Source organism: Pristiophorus japonicus, chromosome 5 (assembly GCF_044704955.1).
Source record: "Pristiophorus japonicus isolate sPriJap1 chromosome 5, sPriJap1.hap1, whole genome shotgun sequence".
Taxonomy (NCBI): Eukaryota; Metazoa; Chordata; class Chondrichthyes; family Pristiophoridae; genus Pristiophorus; species Pristiophorus japonicus.
Genome location: NC_091981.1, coordinates 109722238 through 109748066, shown reverse-complemented (window position 1 = coordinate 109748066; position 25829 = coordinate 109722238). Strand labels below are relative to the sequence as shown.

Genomic DNA, 25829 nt, shown 5'->3' with positions numbered 1-25829 from the left:
CCTTTTGTTGGTCAACTAGGTGTCTGAAGTACAAAAAAAATCATGAAGAAATACACACAGATATTGTCTGGTTGCCAGATATAGAATGAACACTCTCCCCATTGGGATATATCCCACTTACCTAAGTGCAAGATAGCAAGAACCCAGACTTAGCGACAATGAAGAGTATGTAGGGATACTGTTGGTGCTTCACCGGCTAACTGGTAGAGTGTAATAAGCATCTTATTGTTTCTCCAGCAGGGACTGTCCTACCCTACCTTGCATTTCCCAAGGACACTTCTGCAAACAAGTATTCATTATTAAGTAAAATGAGTTCTCTTGCCTGACTTTTTTCAGGTGCAATCTATGGGGCTGTACTATTGTGCTGTGCTCACATGCACCTGAGTAGAATGCATTTCCTGTGTGCCTTGGTATTTAATAGCACTGTCAGAGCAGTGCCATACATGTTCACCATCTTTTTGAAATATACCTCCCTGAAAAGGACCAGCACTAGGTCAGTACAGATTTAAGCTCAGTCTGTTTCCCTTACCTCAGCATTATTGCATCTTTTAGTTATTTTGAAATAGTGTAATCAAGGTATGCAAATACAGTACAATCGGTTTATGGGTCCATAAAATAGCTCAACATCAAATGAAGCCTTGTAATCTTGAAGCAAGCAGGAAACGCAGTTCAGTTTACACTGAACTTTGTGGAGCCAAACATTTTGAAGAAATTTAAGTAATGTGATGCTGATTTTTTTTCCCTTCTTGGCAAAAGCTTACATTTTACTTTTTCTCCCTTAGGCCCTGCTTCCCTCCATCTTGGGAAGCAGCTAGTCTGATGCTACGACCAGATTTAGGCACTCATCGCATGGTGAATAGCAGGTGCAAACTAGCATTCTAACAACATATAGCCTCCATCCTGATACGTCAGTGCTCTGCTGTCATTCGGACGGAAATGATAACTCTATATTGCTCTGAATAAAATGGAAATGTTTTGAAATAATTAGAATGGAATGTGTTGAGAGTGAAATGAGAATTAGAACAATATTTTTCACAATGATTCATGTTCAACACTCCAGTGATTTTGTAGAGTGGTCCTGGGTTAGAAGTGTGCAAAATTATTAATGTTTTTTAAATATACCCTCTGGAGGGATGAGGGTTCATATTCATTATTTTAGAATAAAATAAGGTATATTGCTCCCTCAATAATTATCTGCCAGATATGTTTTTCAGTGCTTGTTCCTTGCACTGTTGTTTTTAATGTTTGATTTTTTAATGAAGTCAAGACAGATTTAAAATTAAAATAATAATAAAGCTCATTTTAAAGGAACACGGTTTTAGTCCACAATTGTACTTTGGTATTTCCTTTCTGATGCAATCAAGTATCTGTTATGTATGCAATAAGGGTTCAAACTGAGTACCGTTTAACGAAGCAAGGTACAACTTTATTACGGCCCAAGTATATGACTCACAAAATGGCTGGCCTTTTATATCAGAGCAGCACCATGTGCGTGCTGCTCAGTGGCCTCCAACAATGACACCATCTGGTGGCGACAAACATCATGTACATACATGACAATACCCTCCTCTGAGATCTTATCACAGTCTTTCACAGGTTGACACGGTCTGGTGCTTTACGCTCCCGAAATTACTGTCTCAGTTCGATTCCAGCCTTGGGTGAATGTGTGGAGTCTGTTGTGGCTGGTGGCTGGATGGCTGACTTGTTGGGGGTGGCAGTGGCCATGTCAGGAATTGCAAGTCCATTTTTATTGAACAAGTCCGTGATGGAAATTCCGGGTTCACTGATGACCCTTGAATCCACTGAAGGCTGCTGGTAGGTTGGTTGGTCGTCGACGGTTTCTTCATCCGACTGCTCTGGCTCATCTGTGTGCCTCAGCTTTGTTTGATCCATGTGTTTCCTGCAAGTTTGAGCTTAATAACAAAGACTCTGTGGCCCTCCTTGCCATGACCATACCAGCGATCCATTTTGGACTCTGACAATAGTTCAACACATATACAGGATCGTTAACAGAAATCTCGCATGACACAGTTGCGCGATCGTGGTACTCTTGTTGACTCTGTCTTCTGTATTCAACATGATTATTTAAATCCGGGTGAACAAACGATAACTTGGCCTTGAGATCTCTTTTCATCATGAGTTCAGCAGGCGAGACCCCTGTGAGTGTGTGGGGTCTTGTCCATTAACTCAGCAGTATGCAAGACAAGCAGGTCTGCAGTGACCCTTGGGTTACTCTCCTCATGCTTTGCTTGATAATTTGTACTAAATGTTCAGCTTGCCCGTTGGATGCAGGCTTGAACGGTGCTGATCTTACATGTTTTATGCCGTTAAGTTTTACAAACCCCTGAAACTCCTGACTGGTGAAGCACGACCCATTGTCGTTCACCACTATGTCAGGCAGACCATGTGTCGCAAACATGACATTGAGATTCTCTTTGGTTGCCATGGACGTACTGGATGACATGATTATGCATTCTGTCCACTTGGAATAAGCATCAACCACCACTAAAAACATCTTGCCCAGGAAGGGACCTGCAAAACCTATATGGATCCTGGACCAGGGTTTGGATGACCATGACCACAGAGTCAGTGGTGATTCCGCTGGTGCTTTGTTGAGCTGCATGCAGGTGTTGCACTGATGCACGCATGCTTCCAGTTCAGAATCAATTCCTGGCCACCATACATGGGACCTGGCGATGGCCTTCATCATCAATATACCCGGGTGTGTGCTGTGTAACTCACGCACAAACTTTTCTCTCCCTTTCTTAGGCATTACAACACAATTGCCCCACAATATGCAATCTGCTTGAATAGACAGTTTGTCCTTGCGACGAATGTACGGTTTGGCCTCCTCACACATTTGCTTAGGTATGGCAGATCAATCCCTTCTGAGGATGCAACCTTTTACTACCGATAATATCGGGTCCTGGCTGGTCCAGGTCTTAACTTGTTGAGCTGTGACAGGGTTACCTTCACTCTCAAAAACATCCATGATTAACATTAAATCTGCCGGTTGTGGCGTTTCCACCAGTGGTGTGGGCAACGGCAACCGGCTCAAAGCATCGGCACAATTCTCTGTGTCAGGTCTGTGGCGAATGACATAATCATAGGCAGATAATGTCAGCGCCCACTTTTGGATGCGGGATGAAGCGTTGGTATTGCTACCTTTGCTCTCGGAAAACAACAAAATGAGCGGCTTGTGATCGATCTCTAATTCGAACCTCAGACCGAACAGGTATTGATGCACCTTTTTAACACCGTACACACATGCTAAAGCTTCTTTTTCTACCATACTATCGCCTCTTTCTGCTTTAGACAAACTTTTGGATGCATACTTGACAGGTTGAAGTTTCCCCGACTCATTGGCTTGTTGTAACATGCAATCAATTCCATATAACGATGCGTCACAGGCCAAAACTAAATGTTTATATGGGTCATAATGTACCAGCAGCTTGTTCGAGCAAAGCAGATTGGTGGCTTTCTCGAAAGTTCTGTCTTGCGATGTGCCCCACATTCAGTTGTTGTCTTTTCTCCATAGCATGTGCAGTGGTTCAAGTAAGGTGCTCAATTTAGGTAGAAAGTTACCAAAGTAGTTGAGTCGACCCAGGAACGAACACAGCTCTGTCACATTCTGCGGCTTGGGTGCATTCTTGATGGCTTTGGTTTTCACGTCAATCGGTCTGATGCCACCAGTGGCGATTTTCCTCCCGAGGAATTCGACCTCCGGTGCCATGAAGATGCACCTCGAGCATTTAAGTCTGAGTCCCACTCTGTCCAAACGCAGTAGAACCTCTTTCAGGTTGTTCAGATGTTCCTTGGAGTCATGACCGGTGATCAGGATGTCATCTTGGAACACGACGGTTCTGGGAACGGACTTCAGTAGACTTTCCATATTCCTCTGGAATATTGCTGCAGCCGAGCGAATTCCAAACGGGCAGCTTGGTAAGTATGTCTTAATGCATGTAAGTCTCTTTGACATCTCGACCAACTCCTGCATCATATAGGCCGATGTCAAGTCCAGTTTAGTGAACGACTTCTCTCCGGCTAGCATCGCAAACAAGTCATCATCCTTCGGTAACTGGTACTGATCTTGTTTTGAAATCCTGTTGATCGTAGCCTTGTAGTCTCCACAGATTCTGACTGTGCCATCGCTTTTCAGCACAGGAACAATAGGGCTGGCCCATTCATTAAATTCGACCGGTGATATGATTTCTTCACGCTGGAGTCTGTCCAGTTCAATTTCGACCTTCTCCCTCATCATGTACGGCACTGCCCAAGCTTTATGATGGACTGGTATTGCATCTGAGTCCACGTGGATCTGCACCTTGGCTCCCGTGAAGTTGCCGATACCCGGTTCGAACAGTGAGGGGAACTTGCTCAATACTTGGGCACATGTATCTTCCTCCGATGACAATGCCTTTATGTTGTTTCCATCGCATCTGATTTTCTCCAACCAGCTCCTGCCGAGCAGCGTTGGGCCATTGCCTGGAACAATCCACAGCGGTAACTCGTGAACCACACCATTATACAACACATCAATTTGTGCACTGCCAATCTTTGGTGTACATGCGCAGCTTGGCGTTAACAGGGCTCAGTCTGGGCCTCACAGTCTTAGTATGCTGCAACTTATTAAATGCCCTCTCGTTCTTGATCGATTGACTCGCCCCTATGTCCAGTTCCATCGATACCGGTATCCCGTTAAACTTCACGTTAATCAAAATTGATTTACTCTTGGTTATGAAAGAGTACAGTCCACATACTTCCTCCTCTGGCATCTCGGATTGCCTATCCGGATCCACGCTAGGCTGACTCTCAGCCTCCATGTGGTGTGTCGCAGCTCGCTTGCTCATCTGCAGACACTTGCGCTGGAGATGCCCCACTCTCAGATAGCCTTTGCAACTATATTGCTTAAATCGGCACTGCTGGTGCCGATGATTTTCTCCACAATGCCAACACGGAGAAGTCGGATACATTCCCATTGACGGACTTTGGGCAGCCACCAGTTTCACGAATGCAGCCGGATAGGCCCTGCCATGTGCCGCTCTGCCGAACGCTGAATCAATCACATTTACTGTACTTGCCGAGGTTCGGTTCTTCACCGACATTTGCTTTAAACTCCTGTCCGTCGTCATACATGATTGAGCGATCTGGATGGTCCTTTATAAATCCAACTCCTCCACCGCCAGAAGTTTGCGCAGGATCACCTCGTGGTTGATACCGATAACAAAGAAGTCCCGAAGCATGTCTGCCTTCCCCATCCCAAGCTTACACGGTCCCGCTAGACATCTCAGGTCGGCAACGAATTCCACCGCGTTCTCGCCCTCCGATCGAACGTGTGTATAAAACCTGTATCTCAAGATGATGGTGCCGATGTCTGGCTTGAGGTGCTCCCGTACCAATGTACACAATTCCTTGTACATTTTCTCTGGATCACTAGGCACAGATCTTTGTACCGCACACAGTGAGGAACACGGCCTGGCGCCGCTCTGCATCGTTGGCCCCCTTCATTTTGTTGGCCACGAAGTATTGGTTCAAATGGCTCACAAAGTCTGCCCAATGTTCTCTCTCCACGAATCGCTCTAAAAATCCAATCGTGCTCATTTTGCAAACAAAGGCTCTTGTATTCTCGTTGCCAAATGTTATGTATGCAATAAGGTTTCAAACTGAGTACTGTTTAACTAAGCAAGGTACAATCTTGGCTCTGCTTTATTATGGCCCAAAGTGTCTGACTCACATAATGGCAGGCCTTTTATACCAGATCATCACCATGTGCATGCTGCTCAGTGGCCTCCAACATTTACACCATCTGGTGGCTACAAGCAGCATGTACATACATGACAGTATCAAACCTTGGAACAGTTGGTAACAGAACAGATCTGTGTTTGACTGACCAAAGTACAATATTTGTGGTCTTTTCAGCACTAATCTTCCATCTGATGTGGTGCTGACTAGTTTGATGTCAATAACATATGAAGAGTTAAGTTGGCTTATTTCATTGCAGAATAATGACATTTTCATCCATAATTTATCAGTGAAACCCCCTAGAGTTCACAACAATGTATGTTTTTTGGTGGCACATAGTGTGGTTCGAGGTCATACAAACTACTTTTGCAACCTACCTTTTAGTGTGTATTTTCCAGTGTCCTCCTGTCTGGGTTACCAGCACTAATGTAGATCCAAAGTCAGTAAGAAGTGGGTTTTGATTTGAGTTTGTGTACAAATTGATGATAATTGGGAAAGAGGAGGAAAGAGAAGAATTTTAAAGTGTATGCCAACGACGTTGGTGGGGAGAGGGTTACAGAATAATTTAGTATTGAACATGGTGTTGCAATGGGCTGTATGCACATCTGCGTGCACTCAATCATTGATTTTTTTGATCCGTGAATGAGCAGACTTGATATGAATGAGAATAAAGCCCATATAAGCTCTCCTCCTCAGAAATTGCCTTGCTCTGGCTACAATTGGAACACAAACACAGAATGTAACCCCCCTCGCCCAGTGAGAATCAGAAGGTGCTGGGTGGATTAAAATAGGGACAGAGCACTTAACTCTCCGCACCGCGCTCCCATTTGCCTCCAATTTAACTCCCGTATTTCAGAAGATGTCAGAGGCGTTTACTGCAACTATTTTGTTGTAATACTTTAATCAAGTGTCCCCTGATTAAAGGGGGGGGGGGGGGCACACTTCAAAAACTTTTCAGGTGCCCCTTTATTTTTTGGGGGTTATTTGTTTTTTTTTTGAGGGCACCAAAACACAAATTATACAAGTGCCCCCTGGCTAAAAAGGGTTGGGGGGCACTAAAAACTGGCAAATTAAATAAATTAACTTTTAGATATTAAAATCAAATTAAAATTTGGTTGCCAGGGGTGATGAAGCACTCCTGTCCCTCCAGCGCCCACCTCTCGCGGAAGGCCGCGAGCGTACCGGTGGACACCGCGTGCTCCATCTCCAGGGACACCCTGGCTAGGATGTAACCACGGAAGTGAGACAGGCAGTCAGGCTGAACGACCCCCTTGACTGCATGCTGCCTGGACCAGTTGATGGCCCACTTGGCCGTGCCCAGGAGCAGTCCTAGGAGGAGACCTTCCGACCTGTCCGCTCCCCTCCGCACAGGGTGCCCAAAGATCAGGAGTGTGGGACTGAAGTGCAACCAGAATTTGATGAGCAGCCCCTTCAACTATTGGAAGAAGGACTGCAACCTCACACATGCAATAAAAATGTGGAACACGGGCTCTTCCAGACCGCAGAAATTGCAGGCGGCTTGGGAGCCCGTGAACCGACTTAAAAACTGATTGCACGCGACTGCTCCATGCAACACCCTCCAGGCCAAGTCCCCAATAAATAGAGGGAGGACTCCCGTGTAGAGTGCACTCCATTGGGGACCCCCGCCTCCTCCGGACGGCAAGATGGTGCGCCATGGCGTGTCCGGGCGGCAGACGAGGATGGCAAGGTGGAGAGTGTGCAAGAGCAGCCCGTACAGGAATCTCTTCCACGCAGAACTGAAAGGAGGCGTTTACTGCAAGCAGGTGAGGATCTCACAGCTGTGTAAAAGTAGGGCAGCTATAATACAAATTAAGACCTTAAAGTGATTGTAACATGGAGGCGCATTAGTCTTGACCAGTGGATGAGCAGCTGGAGAAACCTGGCAGCAAATAGGATCGGGGTCTACGTTTTTAACACTTTTCTCAGGTTTCCTTCCGAGCTGGGAGATCTGCTCCTCGGAACACCTCCCTGCAGGGGGCTTCCCGCTCCTCCCCCAAACACAATTGCCTCCTTTCGTGCCCGGAACCATTTCTTCGGGTCCCCGATGATGGCCTTTACCACCTGCCGGCCAGGCAGTAATTCTGGTCTTGCTTCAGGCGGAAGACTCGCTTCCAACATGGGAATGGGGCCTGGCAGCCCCACGCGACATGCAGGCTGCCCCCTGCGTGCAGTGCTGGTGACCCAAGCTAAAGGCAGGGGTCAGACGTTTGGAATTATTCTAAACCTGATCAATTTTGGTTCCATTTGTGTTTTTTTTTGCTTTTAACTACATAGAATGTTCAACGTATTACAAACACGTTTTGGCTTTCTGCAGTTTTGAATCCTCTGCTCATCCACAGGATGCTTAACATTTCTGAGTTTGCTTTTTCGGTTAGTTTTCTTTAAAAAAAAATTGCGCCCAGAGCAGGGAGAGGGGTTGGGGTCGAGTGTTTATATACTACTTTGTTTGGGAAGGGCCAATTTGATGCCTTTGCATCTGAGAATATTATTCAGAAAGTTTAGTAGCTTTTTATCAGCAGCTTGGCGTTCTAGAGTTTGGGGAGCAAGTCCAGAGAAAACAGAATAGTGTCACAAAATAATGAAGCTCCACTTCTGCTTATATGAGTCCAATAATAACTTTTATAATAAAATCAGCACTGTGGGAGTACCTTCACCACATGAACAGCAGTGGTTCAAGAAGAATTTCTGTACAGTTTTATCCAGAATAGTCACACCCCAGAGGAAAGCGCAGGTTCAGGAATGGGAGGGTGTGACTGTTCGGGAGCCGTATAACAGGGATTTAAGAGAAGTTGAGAAGGAGGTCCCACAGACACCGGTCCTGTCCAACGCTGTACACTCTACCTGTGAGGACAAGGAGACAGACTTCAGGGAGGACAGCCACAATGTAGACCAAGGCACCGTGGCTCAGAAGGTTGTCAGTGGGGTGGGGGTTGGGGGGGGGGGGGCGGAAGAACAGAATAGAAGCCAAAAACGAGAATCTCAAAGGGTGTGTTGCCTACCCGGTGCCAGGGTAAGGGATATCTCATGGTGGTTGAAGAGGAACTTGGAAAGGGAGTGGGTCAATCATTTGTCATGGTTCATGCTAGAATAAATGACATAGGTAGGAACAGGGAGGAGGTCCTGCTGAAAGAATATCAGGAGTTAGGCTCTAAATTAAAAAGCAGGACCTCGAGGGTAATAATCTCTGGATTATTGCCTGAGCCACATGCAAATTGGCATAGAAGCAGATAGATCAGGAGAAATAACATGTGGCTAAAGGACTGGTGTGGGAAAGAGGGGTTCCTTTTCATGGGACACTGGCACCAGTTCTGGGACAGGAAGGAGCTGAACTGGAATGGGACCCGTGTCCTAGAAGGTAAATAAGGAGGTGGCAAAGGCTTTAAACTAGTAAGAAGTGGGGAGGGATCTACAAGAAACGTCAGCATTCTAAATATAAACAAAACAGGAAAAGAGAGCTTAGGATAGAATAAAGTAAGAGAGGACATTGACAGCAAGGGAGCAAATACTTATAGAACAACTAAAATGATGGTTAAACATAAAGTGAGAGGAAATTCTATTAAATATGTGTTAAACTCTCTACACAGCAATGCACACAGTGTCCGCAATAAAACAGGGAAGCTGGACGCCATCACGCGTTGGGAGGAACCAGATGTTGTAGGGATTACTGAGACATGGCTACAGGAAAATCAGGACTGGGAATTAAACATTGCAGGGTATAACCTTATTAGAAAAGATAGAGAGGGAAAAAGGGGAAGTGGAGTAGCTGTACTTATTAGGGATAACATAATGGCTGTAGAAAAATGTGACGCAGCTATCAGCAAGACAAAAATATAATCCATATGGATAGAAATAAAAGATAATAAAGGATCAATCACACTAATAGGCGTAGTCTACAGACCACCTAATAGTGGAAGGAAGGTGGGGGAAGAAATATGCAGACAAATTAGGGAAATTGGTAAAAACATAGAATAATTATCATGGGGGATTTCAACTACCCCGATATTAATTGGACAGAAGAGGTAGGTAAAGGGGATAAAGGAAAGGAGTTCCTACAATGTGTACAGGATTCCTTTCTAACCCAATATGTAAAAAGCCCAACAAGGGCAGATTCGCTATTGAATCTAGCAATGGGGAATGAACCAGAGCAGATAAGAGAAGTCAAAGTAGGGGAACATCTAGACAATAGTTACCATAATATAATACGCTTTAAAATGATAACAGAGAAGGACATAAGTATGACGAAAACCAGGCTAGTAGATTGAAAAAAAGTTGATTTTGAGAGGCTGGGAATAGAACTTGGGAAGATAAAATGGGCAACAATATTGGCAAACAACAATGTAGAACAACAATGGGAAACATTTAAGACGTTCAATAGAATGCAGGAAAAATATATTCTGCTAAAAGAAAAGAACAAAGTAAACACTATTGAGACTCCATGGATGAATAAAGACATAAAGGAACAATTGAGGGTAAAGAAAGAGACATACATTAAGTACATAGATAGCAGAGGAGTGCATGATAAGAGAGAATATGAAGGGATTAGGAGAGAAGTCGCAAAAACAATTATGAAAACAAAGAGGAACTATGAAATTAAATTATCAAGGAACATAATACAAAATAGCAAAATATTTGACAGGCATATCAATAAAAAAGGAAGGTTGGGATGGGAATAGGGCCATTAAGCGATAGACAGGACAATACCACAGGTAACGATAGGGAGATGGCAGAAATATTAAATCATTATTTCACTTCGCTATTTACCAGGCAGATAGAACAGGTGGACATAACGTTGGATGATGAGATGAGTAATGAGATAAGTGCATTTCAAATTTAAAAAGGGGATATATTAAATAGACTAATCAAGATCAAAGAGGATAAAATCTCTGGTCCGGATGGATTTCATCCATGCATTTTAAAATAATCTAGGGAAGAGATAGCAGAGGCATTACTACACATATTTAAAATTTGTTAGAAAATGGTGTAGTGCCAGAGGACTGGCAGATAGCCAACGTCCTATTTATATTTAAGAAGGGGAATAGAACATGTCCAGAGAATTATAGACCAGTCAGCTTAATAGGTGGTTGGAAAAATAATTGGGCAGAAATTCCGAGGAGGACTTCCCACGGGCAAATCAATAAAGAATAGAAATAAAATGCGCACTTACCTGAAGCTGCTGCACCCGCTTAAACTCACGATCCACAGGCCTCCTCTCCCTGCGACGCGCAGCGCGTGCTCATAGGGACGTCCGCAAGAGTCACGTGTGCCTGGAACTCCTATTACAATGAATGAGAAAACCCCCAAAACTCTCAAAAAATACATAAAGCATTTAAAAAACACCTCACACAATAAACTAATAGAAATTAAAAATTTAAAGAAAACAAAATTGCCAATTTTTAAAAATGTTAAAGTTAGGGTTTAAAATAACATTATCTGAGTGGGCAGGGTTTTAACATAACATAAATATGTTGTTTAAATTTTTATCTCAATCATGTTTTTTCTATGTTTTTAAACTCTTACGCCTGTAAAAGTAGGCTATGCGCCTACTGTCCTCGCACCCAACTTGACAGATCAGAAAAGCCAGTTTTCAGCGCATGCGCATTGCGTGCTGAAAACCGGCTTTTCCGATGCCTTCCTGGCTCCGTAGAAACTTCGTAAGGGCCCGGGACGTCAGAAATTCTGTCCCCAATGGAATCCCTACTAAAGGAGAAAATAGAAGAACATTTATAAATGAAAAGTATAATGATGAATAGTCACCATAGATTTCAAAAGGGAAAATTTTGCTTGACCAATCTTAGTGGGCTGGATTTTCAGGTTTTGGGGTTTTTGGGCGAAAATGGTAAAGACACGTGAAAATTACCATTTTCGCTGCATTACTGATTTTAGGCCGAACTTTTGGCCTTTGGGGTCCGACGGTAAGGGAGGCGTTACACATGCATTCGCGGCACAAAACACGATCCTCGCCAAATTTAGTGCGGGGTCATTTGCGCTGTGAGAAAGGCCTTGGAAGGGGAGGAAAAAAATACTCTAACAACATTACTAAGACTCTAACAACATTACCAAACCGTTGAAAAAAAATAAAAAAATAAAAACTTTAACCTTTTTTGCAGGTTGTTGCCAGGGCTGCACCGACGGGTTTTACCTGTCGCTATTCTGGGCGCGGCGTACGGGTCAGTAAAGTGCTGAAACTCAGATGGTAACGCAATCCACATCATTACATGTCCGGCGCACCTCTCCCCGGTGGTACTTCCCATCGCCACCGCAAACAAGGAGCTGAGGATCCCGCCCGGGCTTTGCAACCGGGTTTTTGCCGCGGAAAGTTAAATGCATCAAACCAATGTCCTGTTTGACAAGTCAGCCAATTATATCAACTATGCCATTGATAAAGCCAGTGTTATTGAGCGGGCACTTGGATTTGTGTCTCTGGCTGACTTCTCATGGCTGCAGGGTATCATCGATTGCACACGTGGCTAACAAGGCACTCCATCATAACCATAGGATGATCCTCATACATGTGTGTGCCAAATTCCCTGGCAGCTGCCATGACTCTTTTGTCCTTCACCTGTCCACCCTCCCTCAGCTCTTCACACCTCCAAACAGACTTGCTTGCTGCTTGGAGACAAGGGCTATCCAGTGAAGACGTAGCTCATGACACCCTTGAGGAGGCCAAGTATTGAGGCCCAGAAGAGATATAATGAAAGCCACATGTCAATCAGATGTGTCATAGAGCAGGCAATAGGAATACTCAAAATGCGCTTCAGGTGCCTTGACAGATCTGGAGGAGCCCTTCAGTATTTATCAGCCAGGGTCTCCAGAATCATTGTGGTCTGCTGCACCCTGCAGAACATAGTGCAGCAGTGAGGATTAGTGCTGCATGAGGAGCAAGGCACAGCCTCTTCAGGCGAGGAGGAGAAGGAGGAACATCAGCTGGAAGACGAGGAGGAGGAAGAGCAAGAGCTGGAGGAAACTGCGGCCCAGATCCCACCTACATCTGAGCACATTGCTGCCTGGGAGGCCAGGGATGGCCTCATCATGGCCAGAGTTACTTGACGACTACGAGTGCGGTAAAGTGTCCACAGCCAGATAGGGAATGGAAGACCAACAGGAAGAGCAGTGCAAGGAAGGTAGTGCAGGGATCCCCTGCGGTCATCCCCCTGCAAAACAGATACACCGCTTTGAATACTGTTGAGGGGGATGACTCATCAGGGGGGAGCAGCAGCAGCCAAGTTCATGGCACCGTGGCTGGCTCTGCTGCACAGGAGGGCAGAAAAAAAGAGTGGGAGAGCAATAGTGATAGGGGATTCGATTGTAAGGGGAATAGATAGGCATTTCTGCGGCCGCAACCGAGACTCCAGAATGGTATGTTGCCTCCCTGGTGCAAGGTTCAAGGATGTCTGGGAGCGGATGCAGGACATTCTGAAAAGGGAGGGTGAACAGACAGTTGTCATGGTGCACATTGGTACCAACGATATAGGTTAAAAAAAGGGATGAGGTCCTACGAGATGAATTTAAGGAGCTAGGAGCTAAATTAAAAAGTAGGACCTCAAAAGTAGTAATCTCGGGTTTGCTACCAGTGCCACGTGCTAGTCAGGGTAGGAATTGCAGGATAGCTTAGATGAATACGTGGCTTGAGCAGTGGTGCAGCAGGGAGGGATTCATATTCCTGGGGCATTTGAACCAGTTCTGGGGAAGGTGGGACCAGTACAAACCGGACGGTCTGCACCTGGGCAGGACCGGAACCAATATCCTAGGGGGAGTGTTTGCTAGTGCTGTTGGGGAGGAGTTAAACTAATATGGCAGGGGGATGGGAACCAATGCAGGGAGACAGAGGGAAACAAAATGGAGACAGAAGCAAAAGACAGAAAGATGAGTAAAAGTGGAGGGCAGAGAAACCGAAGGCAAAAAACAAAAAGGGCCACTTTGCAGCAAAATTCTAAAAGGTCTAAGTTAAAAAGGCAAGCCTGAAGGCTCTGTGCCTCAATGCGAGGAGTATTCGGAATAAGGTGGACGAATTAACTGTGCAGATAACAGTTAATGGATACGATGTGGTTGGCATCACGGAGACATGGCTCCAGGGTGAACAAGGCTGGGAACTCAACATCCAAGGGTATTCAACATTTAGGAAGGATAAACATAAAGGAAAAGGAGGTGGGGTGGTGTTGCTGGTTAAAGAGGAAATTAATGCAATTGTAAGGAAAGACATTAGCTTGGATGGTGTGGAATCGGTATGGGTGGAATTACGGAATACCAAGGGGCAGAAAACGCTAGTGGGAATTGTGTACAGACCTCCAAACAGTACTCGTGATGTTGAGGAGGGCATCAAACAGGAAATTAGGGGTGCATGCAATAAAGGTGCAGCACTTATCATGGGCGACGTTAATATGCATATAGATTGGGCTAACCAAACTGGAAACAATACGGTGGAGGAGGACTTCCTGGAGTGCATAAGGGATGGTTTTCCAGACCAATATGTCAAGGAACCAACTAGCGGGGAGGCCATCTTAGACTGGGTGTTGTGTAATGAGAGAGGATTAATTAGCAATCTCGTTGTGCGAGGCCCCTTGGGGAAGAGTGACCATAATATGGTGGAATTCTACATTAGGATGGAGAATGAAACAGTTAATTCAGAGACCATGGTCCAGAACTTAAAGAAGGGTAACTTTGAAGGTATGAGGCGTGAATTGGCTAGGATAAATTGGCGAATGATGCTTAAGGGGTTGACAGTGGATGGGCAATGGCAGACATTTAGAGACCGCATGGATGAACTACAACAATTGTACATCCCTGTCTGGCGTAAAAATAAAAAAGGGAAGGTGGCTCAACCGTGGCTATCAAGGGAAATCAGGGATAGTATTAAAGCCAAGGAAGTGGCATACAAATTGGCCAGAAATAGCAGCGAACCCGGGGACTGGGAGAAATTTAGAACCCAGCAAAGGAGGACAAAGGGTTTGATTAGGGCAGGGAAAATAGAGTACGAGAGGAAGCTTGCAGGGAACATTAAAATGGACTGCAAAAGCTTCTATAGATATGTAAAGAGAAAAAGGTTAGTAAAGACAAACGTAGGTCCCCTGCAGTCAGAATCAGGGGAAGTCATAACTGGGAACAAAGAAATGGCAGACCAATTGAACAAGTACTTTGGTTCGGTATTCACTAAGGAGGACACAAACAACTTTCCAGATATAAAAGGGGTCAGAGGGTCTAGTAAGAAGGAAGAACTGAGGGAAATCCTTATTAGTCGGGAAATTGTGTTGGGAAAATTGATGGGATTGAAGGCCGATAAATCCCCAGGACCTGATGGACTGCATCTCAGAGTACTTAAGGAGGTGGCCTTGGAAATAGCAGATGCATTGACAGTCATTTTCCAACATTCCATTGACTCTGGATCAGTTCCTATGGAGTGGTGGGTAGCCAATGTAACCCCACTTTTTAAAAAAGGAGGGAGAGAGAAAACGGAATTATAGACCGGTCAGCCTGACATCGATAGTGAGTAAAATGATGGAATCAATTATTAAGGATGTCATAGCAGCGCATTTAGAAAGAGGTGACATGATAGATCCAAGTCAGCATGGATTTGTGAAAGGAAAATCATTCTTGACAAATTTCCTGGAATTTTTTGAGGATGTTTCCAGTAGAGTGGACAAGGGAGAACCAGTTGATGTGGTGTATTTGGACTTTCAGAAGGCTTTCGATAAGGTCCCACACAAGAGATTAATGTGCAAAGTTAAAGCACATGGGATTGGGGGTAGTGTGCTGACGTGGATTGAGAACTGGTTGGCAGACAGGAAGCAAAGAGTAGGAGTAAATGGGTACTTTTCAGAATGGCAGGCAGTGACTAGTGGGGTACCGCAAGGTTCTGTGCTGGGGCCCCAGCTGTTTACATTGTACATTAATGATTTAGATGAGGGGATTAAATGTAGTATCTCCAAATTTGCAGATGACACTAAGTTGGGTGGCAGTGTGAGCTGCGAGGAGGATGCTATGAGGCTGCAGAGTGACTTGGATAGGTTAGGTGAGTGGACAAATGCATGGCAGATGAAGTATAATGTGTTTAAATGTGAGGTTATCCACTTTCTTGGTAAAAACAGAGAGACAGACTATTATCTGAATGGTGACAGATTAGGAAAAAGGGAAGTGCAACGAGACCTGGGTGTCATGGTACATCAGTCATTGGCATGCAGGTACAGCAGGCGGTTAAGAAAGCAAATGGCATGTTGGCCTTCATAGCGAGGGGATTTGAGTACAGGGGCAGGGAGGTGTTACTACACTTGTACAGGGCCTTGGTGAGGCCACACCTGGAGTATTGTGTACAGTTTTGGTCTCCTAACTTGAGGAAGGACGTTCTTGCTATTGAGGGAGTGCAGCGAAGGTTCGCCAGACTGATTTCCGGGATGGCGGGACTGACATATCAAGAAAGACTGGATCAACTGGGCTTGTATTCACTGGAGCTCAGATGAATGAGAGGGGATCTCATAGAAACGTTTAAGATTCTGACGGGTTTAGACAGGATAGATGCAGGAAGAATGTTCCCAATGTTGGGGAAGTCCAGAACCAGGGGTCACAGTCTAAGGATAAGGGGTAAGCCATTTAGGACTGAGACGAGGAGAAACTTCTTCACCCAGAGAGTGGTGAACCTGTGGAATTCTCTACCACAGAAAGCTGTTGGGGCCAATTCACTAAATATATTCAAAAAGGAGTTAGATGTAGTCCTTACTACTAGGGGGATCAAGGGGTATGGTGAGAAATCAGGAATGGGGTATTGAAGTTACATGTTCAGCCATGAACTCATTGAATGGCGGTGCAGACTCGAAGGGCTGAATGGTCTACTCCTGCACCTATTTTCTATGTTTCTATGTTTACGCTGTACACACCCATATGGCTGCCACATGCTGTGCCAGGTTGGCCCCATCCCATAGTAACACCATAAAGGCTCCCTACAATAAGCAGGCCATTGGAGGTATGTTATGTCTCACCATTCATTCCAACTCACTGAGCCACTTCCAAAGGTGCACACAAATGTGTCCAAGACAGGAAAGTGGTGAAAATAAAGATTTTTATAGTTGACATCACATTAACGGAAACTGGACATTAACATTGACTAAAACACCCAAGTGGCTGACCTTGTGAATCTACTTGTGTGTCATCTTTCTCTTCCGCATGCTTCTACGAGGTGCTACCCCTGTGGCTTCAGCAGAGATAGAGGCAGCCTGCTCACTTCCCTGCTGCGACTGTTTAGACATGCAGACATCCTCTGGGTTTTGGAGCCTGTGATGACCCCGCCAAAGTCTGCTCCTCCTGCGACTGTGCAGGGGCAGACTCGGCCATCGCCATCCGAGGAGGCCTCCTTGACTCTGAGAGGGGAGGCAATGGGGGAGAAGTGTAAGTGCTTTGAGAGGAGCCCACACTTCCATGACCCCTCTCATGGGCCACACGCACTTTCCTGCTAAGAGAGCACCTTGCTGCACATCAGTGGGGCTATGAGGATCCACGTCTATGCCGACATCCCTTATGTACAGGAGCTCAATGAGCCTCTGCCATCTATTCTCCATAGATAGACATCTATTCTCCATAGAGACCATGTGGTCATGTGAGTGGTGCATTAGCTGCTGTCGGTTGCCATCCTTTTCATGGTAGAGCTGTCAGTTGCCATCACCTGCGACATGGTGGTGTTCATGTTGGAGATGGACTCCTCCATTCTCTGAATATCGTGCTCGCGAAACCTATCCGAGCCTCCTGCAATTCCTGCACCTCCAGGATCAACCCTCTTTCTGGATGGCCCCTGAGGCTCAGTGTCTGCATGCAACTGAGCAGAGCTGGGAGCGACCTGCACCCTGCAGCGAGGAGTCTCCACTGCTGTCCCTGTCTCCAACATTTGCTCTTACTCACTTGTGATTTGTGACAGACCAGGTGACTACTCTATCTCACGTGGAATTCACCGAAGTGTTCGTCTATGCGCTGGTGCTGGGTGCGCTTATGTCTGGTGACGCTGTGCCCTTAGAGGTTGAAGGCTCCTCTGACATTTCTTCTTCCTCTTCTTCCTGGACAGTGGGATGGGGGGCTCTTGATGGACCTGTGGGAGAGTAAAGAGATGAGCTAGATAGAATCATAGAAAAGAAGCAAGAGCGGGATCACGGCCCACCACGCTGACCGCCCGCACCCGACTCACACCGATGCAGAGCATTCTGACCACTGTTACAGTTTCAGATCTTTTCCAGCCTTCTTTAACTAGATATTTCAGCTTCCATATTTTAAACTACTTTCACAGTTGAGTTTATCTCCCTATTACCTTAACTGCATCTTCACTCGGCCTGATAGCCAAATAAGTTTTGACAGGGTGCCAAAGATAACACACAGAAAATCTTTCCTTAGATTTTGCTTGAACTACTTGGGTCTATTCTGTGATTCCACAGAATCATACTCATGTCCACGAGAAGCAGTGGAATATCTAAGTGCCAAACAAATATATAGAACAATAGATGAACAAGTGATTAACCACCAGTTTTACTGTATATATTCATAGTTAAAAGAAAAAAAGACTTGCATTTATATAGCGCCTTTCACGACTACCGGATGTACTTTTAAAAAAATGTTGTCACTGTTATACTATAGGAAACGCGGCAGCAAGCTCCCACAAACAGCAATGTGATAATGACCAGAAAATCTGTTTTGTGTTGTGTTGATTCAGGGTTAACTCCCCTGCTCTTTGAAATAGTGCCATGGGATCTTTTACATCCCCCTGAGAGAGCAGACAGGGTCTCTGTCTGTTCCAGTGTCTCATCTGAAAGACGGCACCTCCAACACTGCACTACTCACTCAGTACTGAATTGGAGTGTCAGCTTAGATCTTTGTGCTCAAGTCTCTGGAGTGGGACTTGAACCCACAACCTTCTGAGTCAGAGGTGAGGGTGCCAGCCACTGAGCCACTGGCTGACACTAGTGGGTAAAGAAATAGGACAATAATGATTCACAATCTCCATACTAAACTATATATTTTACAATTAACTTTCATATACAAAGTTATTTTCTCCTTGTATTCTTACCAACTGCGGGAGCTAACAAGCCTGACCAGAGCGCTCTGAAAGTTCTGAACTGAGTCTCCAATTTGAACAGCCAAAGCTAATTAAATACCCCAAAAGCAGTTGCTGGGGCTCAGTGGAATAGAATAATTGTCAGCTAAATTTAAAGGAGTTGCCAATTATGTACATAACTAAATAGATCTCGGAGTAGATTTTTGTTGGAATGTTATGGCTTGTCTCCTCCTTTAGCTAACAGCCTTGAAGGCAACCAACCAGAAGACCTTGTACTTTCATATTCAGTTAGGATGGAAACATAATTCTGAGTGGAGCTGGTTTTGACTACTTATGTAATATGACTTAAGTAGACGAATCACTACGAAGCTAAAACAACAAAAAAGGCTTTATTTTTCCACAAACACTTTAATATGTAAGAGGAATTACCAACCAACCGCTTCATTACAGCAGTATGGAGAGGTTTTTGTTACTGTCGGGACAGTGACTATGAAAGCTATGAAGAACACAAAAAAACAAGACAGTCATTCAGACAGTATCTCAAACTGCAATTGAATTGTATTAAATTATGCCTGCACTGTTGCTGGGAGAGAATAGCAGGCTGTTTGAAGGACTCGAGCTCTGGTCTTGGCTTTCAGATTAACCCACCTATTTGCAGTTCCTGAGTAAAAACAGGCCACCGCCTCCTAGTAATTCGTTAACAGCTCATTAAGAAGATTATTTTCAGAATTTTTGCAGGGTAGAAAATTCCTGTGTACCTTTTCAACATACATCGTATTTCATCAATGTTTTGCTGTATTTCCACCATTCTCTTAAGTGAGTTGCACAGGAACAGCAGTAGACCATTCAGCCCCTCAAGCCTGTTCTGCCATTCAGTTATATCATGGTTGATCTATACTTCAAATCCATTTACCCGCCTTTGTTCCATATCCCTTGATACTCTTACCTGACAAAAATCAATTGATCTCAGTCTGGATGCCATTTTGTAAGTCGTAGGATGTTTAATAAAAGCCTGCTTCAAGTTTATGGGAGCATTGAAGTAATTTGTGAGTGATTTTAAGGGCGTTTTAGAATCTTGCCAATCATCTAATCACATTGTGGTCAATTTTGAGTTTATATTGTGTTTGTTGAGGACAATTTAAGAATTTTGAAGACAGATTAGGGTATTTATAGTAATGGGGCCTGTAATTTCTCAACCAGTATTGATGACTACTCACATGCTGCAGAATAGAGATGAGAGAAGGTTCATTGAAGAGCATTATGTGCCCATAGAGATGGTAGACTGCCGAGGAGGAGGAGACCTTACACTCAATACATTTAAAGGATTAAGCGATCATACCTGGACTTGTCCGATAACACTTGCATTAGAAGACTACGCTTCCGAAAGGAGGTTATCAGTGAGATATGCCAGCTAATTAAGGGACCGCACCATCAGAACTGCACTGCCCGTTGAGGTCAAGGTTACTGCGGCACTTTCCTTCTATGCATCGGGCTCCTTTCAGGCCTCAGCTGGCGACATTTGCTGCATTTCTCTGCATGCCACACATTGCTCCATTTGACAGGTGACTGAAGCCCTTTACACATGCAAGATGGATGTTATAAACTTCCCTATGTTCAGGGAGGCACAGCATGAGAGGGCTTTGGGGTTCTCGAAAATAGCAAACTTCCCCAAGGTGCAGGGAGCAATAGACTGTATGCACATCGCCCTGCAAGCACCTTTACAGGATAAAGAGCTTTACCATCTGCCCCATGTCCTCCCGAGATTCGCGCAGATAGTGTGGCAATGTTGCCGGTCAACCCACCAATCGCTTGGAGGAGCTCACGACCAATGTCGATGCTCGCCCTCGACAGAGACACCATGTCCTGGTTTACGTTTGCCTGCCGCTGTGTGCGTATGCCTACCTCCCCGACCCAACCACTGCAGGGTCAGCGTAGGCACTGGATCACTCGGAGTACCCTGCTGCAAGCCGCTTGGCCCCGCTACTTCATCCGTTGAAGATGACATGGCCATAAGTACTGCAGACCCTTCAGTTGATGCCTCAACCGGCGCAGAGCAGCACAGTTGTGGCTCATCCTCCCCAGGTGTATCTTCCCCCACGGTCAGCACGACCTGTATCAAGTGGGGTGCTACTGCAGGGGCCTCCAGGTTCCTATGTTGCACCTGAGGAGCTGGAAAACATAATTGAGGTTCGTAGAAGAGAAGGGGAGGCATGAGAATGCTTACGAGCAAATGTGCGAGGAGCAAAACTACTGCAATAAATATGAACGACAGACGTTCATTAACATGAGAGTACAGAAGAATACAGAAGCTGCATGTATAATCAAATGGCATTAAATTAGTTTAAATTACCACTGGTTTACACATTATTCACGTGGCACAACAACGGGATCTGCACCACTATGGGTGGCAGAACGATTGTGTGCCCCTACAAGGGCTGAGGCATGCTCCGCCAGGTCGGTTAACTGAAAAAGATCTGTAGGCCCTCCTTTGGTCCACCTACGTTCCACCCGATTCTTAGATATCTTCTTCTGCAAATGTGACAAGAGCATGGCCTAAGTACTATTACGGAAACACACAGATATTGTAATCCACAATTAGTCATCGCACATGCTATTCATCGTTAACGTTATATGCTAATACGGTTTATTTGCAATTGATGCATGGTTATAACATCTACTTTCAGAGAAGAAATGTAATAAGATAGTGGTTAGGAACTAATGCGCGACACCAACCCCCTCGTGTACAATCCCCAGGAAAGGCCCCATCCATAGGCCATGCCATTCGCCGCTTGAGGGGAGGGAGCCGGGTTATTGCAATCAATGGAGGTACCTGAGGGGGGAATCAGGACCACTGGTGAGCTCGACAATGACAGGACCATGAGGGGAGGGGCACTGTGTCCCAGGACAGCTCTCCTCAGTCCAGGCTAGGTCATTGTGTGACTGACAGCAGCCGGAGAGACTCACAGTCTGGGCAAAGCTGAGCAGCCCCCTCAGCGCTCAGTCGCGCCCCCATCCACCAACCTAACCAAAAAGGAGACTGTGCCCAAGTTAAAGAGTTGCTCACAGCACACAGGTAGCAATGCAATTTAATAATTCTTCTTCTAAACTAAAGTGGTAGAAATGTTTGAAGACTGAGTGTTTGCAGTTATTCCTTTGGCCCCAATTTTCCATCAAAGCATTTAAATAATAATACTGTCGATTCAGTTTAAGGCATCTCAGCAAGATTATGAATACACATTTGCACGGAATGGTTCTTGGGACACCTTCCCTCCCAGGATTAGAGTCCTGGGTCCTGTCCTCCCAGGGTTAGAGTCCTGGGGGCGCAGGTTCCGACCCCAATCCAAATCTTATCAGGGATGCTACCCAAGATTACCCAGCTTAATTACAATCTGGCAGATTTACATTCTAATGAATGAGTCAGTGCATCATTACAATTATAAATTTAATAATTTAATACTTACTCTTGCAGATGTCACCAGACTGTTCCAGTACTTGCGGCACTGGTTTGCCTCTCTCACGTCGTGGGCTGCCGAAGTTACCACTTCGGCGATGTCTGCCCATATTCGCTGGTATATCCCAGGGGGGGGGGGGGGTTCCCACTCCCACCCCAGGTTAATTGGCCCCACCGAGTCTCCACCTCGTGGACCAGAGCTTTGTTGGCTTTGTCAGAAAAGGCATTCACCCTCCTTCTCCCTGCAACCTCCGCAACATCACGCTCTCCCGACTCCTGGTTTTCCATCTCCATTGCCTCGACACAACCTTCCTTCTCTCTCGCCTTCCCTTTGTCTTCTGAGCATATGCAGATGATCACTGACCTCCCGAATCGCAAGAAAAGTTAATTGACTGAAAAAAAAACGTGCATGCGCAGAATGGCCATTGCTATGGACGTCGGCCTTGCACGACTGAACACATCGCTATTGCCCCGTTTCATATTTCTACGGCTATCGCCCAAATTAAAAAGGCGAAACTAGCGGTTTTTAAAATGGGCGATATTCTGGCGATCCTGAAAAATAAAAGAAGCAGTAATGCTGGAAATATCGCCCATTTTGGGGCAATAGCGATAATAATGGAAAGTCTAGCCCTTTGTCTGTTCCTTTGTAACTTCCTGCTCCCATCTACATAACTTACTGTGCCTTGTAACTTTGTGTCATCTTTTGGATATACAACTCTATTCCTTCATCCAAGTCATGAATATATATGCAAAACTGAGGCCCGAGTACAGATCGTTGGGAACACTATTTGTCATCCTGCTGATCAGCGAATAAACCCTTTATCCCTACTCTTTGTCTCCTATCTCTCAACAATTCCTAACCCATATTGCAAGATTACTTCATTTTATATGCTTGTACTTTTGCTAATAATCTCCTGTATGGAACCTTAGCAAATGCCTTCTGGAAGTTTAAACAACATTTATAGATGCTCCCCTATCCACCATGGTAGTGACTTTCTCAAAAAAATTTAACTAGGTTAGCCAGATATGACCTACCTTCACAAATCCATTCTGACTCTCTTTGATCAACCAATACCCGTACAAGTGCTCAGTCACTCTGTCTCTGATGATCCCAGTAACTTCCCATAATTAATGTTAAATTGACTGGTCTGTACTTAGCTGGTTTCTCTTTCCCTCCCTCCCTTAAATAATGGAGTGATATTTGCAATTTTCCAATCCAAAGGCACAATTCGTGAATCTAGAGAGCTTTAGAAAATTATGACTAATGCATCTGCAATTTCCTCACCTATTTATTTTAATACTCTGGGGTGGAAGCCGTCAGGTCCTGGAGATTTGTCTATCTTAAGACCAAGTATGTTCTCCAATATCATTTTTTTAAACTTGTACTAAATCCACCAAGTTCGCCCCTTGACATTTTCTTTGGTTCTCTTGTGCCACTGGTATTTTGTTCTCTTCGTCCACTGTGAAAACAGATGTAAAGTTCTCATTTAACACTGAGTTACTAGCTAAAGGAGCAGACAGGTGGAAATATTACCATTTAAAATTGAGATTTAAAAATTAATTTAAAACCACTTTTTCATTGTAATTGAAGAACCAAGTAGATCAAGCATATAAAATGCAAAAAAAAATTTCGCAGGAGAGCTTACAGATTTTTAAAGTCTGACGGCCACATTGAGAATTGACACAAATGGCTTTACATTGTACATGCAGCACTATTATTTGTGTACTACTTGAACACATGCCTGCTCACACATTAAAGCACTGAAAGTACAATAAATATTTTGCAGAGAAATGTAGGATACACTTGCAAAACGACATCTTTTCCTGCCTAGGTGAGTGCAGATAAAGATCATGAAATACTCTTAGCTACTATGCAAGGTATTTAAAAGGTGCAACAGAGCCCCTCAATATCAAATTTATGAAGTTTCTCGGCAATCTACTGACAGTTATCTGGCATCACATCAGAGTGAAAAGACAAAGATGGAACTTGGATTTATTTAGCTCCTTTCATATACTTAGGACGTCCCAATATACTTCAGAGCCATTGAAGTACTTTTTAAAAATGTAAGCATGGTTGTAGAGGTAAACATGACAGCCAATTTGCACACAGCAATGTCAGATAATCTGTTTTGGTGATGTTAGTTGAGTGGACACTAGGAAAACTTCCCTGTTCTTCTTTGAAAAGTTACATGGGATCTTCTATGACCAACTAAACAGGTAGATAGGGCCTTGCTTTAATGTTCCATGTAAAAGATCATAAAGGCCAACTCCCTCAGTACTGCACTAAAGTGGCAGCCTAGATTATGTGCTCAAGTCCTAAAGTTGGGCTTGAACCCATGATGTGCTGAATCAGAGACAAATGTGCTACCTCTGAGCCTACCTCTGACACTTTGGCCTGAATTTTAATCGGGAGGTGAGTAGGGAGCATTGTTGGCGGGGCGGGGCCAGGGTGGGGGGGGGGGGTTGCGGTGGCGGGGAAGGCTCGGAAGCAGTCGGCAAACGATGGGGCCTGATTTGCATGGAAAACCTCTGTTTCTTTTAATACTTTAACTTCCCACCCGACTCAAACCCACCCTTTTATGGGTTAACCTCCACCCCCCGCCCTCCTCATTTTTATGTTCAGTAGATTGTGCAGAAATGTATTAATCTGCTTAGGATCGCTAAAACAAGCTCCTGAGAAATCCATGCAGGTAGAGTTTTGCTTCCCCAATATGGAGTGCAAACTCTCTCCCCATAGGAACAGACCCCAATTTTTTATGCCCAACGTGTTGCAGGCTGGTGATTGCCTCAGCTTAGGGATTCCCAAGTATGCAAAGGGATGCTGTTGGTGTGTAACTAGCTAAAACCAGTTTACCAGCACAAAGCAATGGTTAACTTCCTGCTCCTTGCCAGCCAGAGCTACCCTACCCATCAGAGCAGAAGCTTTCAGGATAATGTGGAACCAAGTGAAGGCAATCCGAGACTCCAGGCTGGCTGATCAATCAACAGTCTTGTGGACCTGGTTGACTCGGGTATCAGAATACCAAATACACCACACGGTTTACTTGGTACCAAGCTTCCATCATCAGCTTTTTCTCTTAATGCTTCTTATTAATAACATTTTCAATAATCCATGTTGGGGATTTGATTGGACAGCTGTGTTCAGTCCTGCGTCCTCCGCTATTAAAAATACTTATATATTTACTTATATTAAATGTCTAGCTTTACATTTGATACCAAGATTATACACAAAGGCATGATTAATGAAGGAAAGGAACAACATTCAAAGAGATCTGAGAGTGTCTCAGTGACCCAATCATCAAGTATATCTTTTGAATCTTATATGTTAAGTTGGTCAACCTTCGCCTTTTATTCCTGCATAGTGAGTCTTTTTATATTTCTATTTATGGAAACTATAATATATTAACAAATCAGAAACACAAATAAAAGTGAAAATTATGACAGGATATTTGAATATTCATAGTGTGGCACAGTAACATGAAGTGCCCCTATGTTAGGCTATTTGCCCCTTTTTCGATTTTTAGATTCTGTGTGTTGGATTTTCCAGGTTGAAGTGCATGATTGTGACAAACGTTGAAATTAAATATACCTCTG

General features: G+C 44.6%; 1 protein-coding gene across 9 annotated transcripts in view; it reads left to right on the top strand.

Moving 5' to 3' along the window:
• Positions 1-25829, top strand: part of rbms3 (RNA binding motif, single stranded interacting protein) — an 858736-nt gene that overhangs the window by 227946 nt on the left and 604961 nt on the right. For 6 of the 9 annotated variants that reach the window (XM_070880852.1, XM_070880855.1, XM_070880853.1 and 3 more), the window contains exon 3: positions 783-863. The exons of the other annotated variants lie outside the window; for them this stretch is intronic. In XM_070880852.1, coding sequence (XP_070736953.1) covers positions 783-863 — 81 coding nt within the window. The remainder of the gene's footprint in view (positions 1-782; positions 864-25829) is intronic. 9 annotated transcript variants of the gene reach the window in all.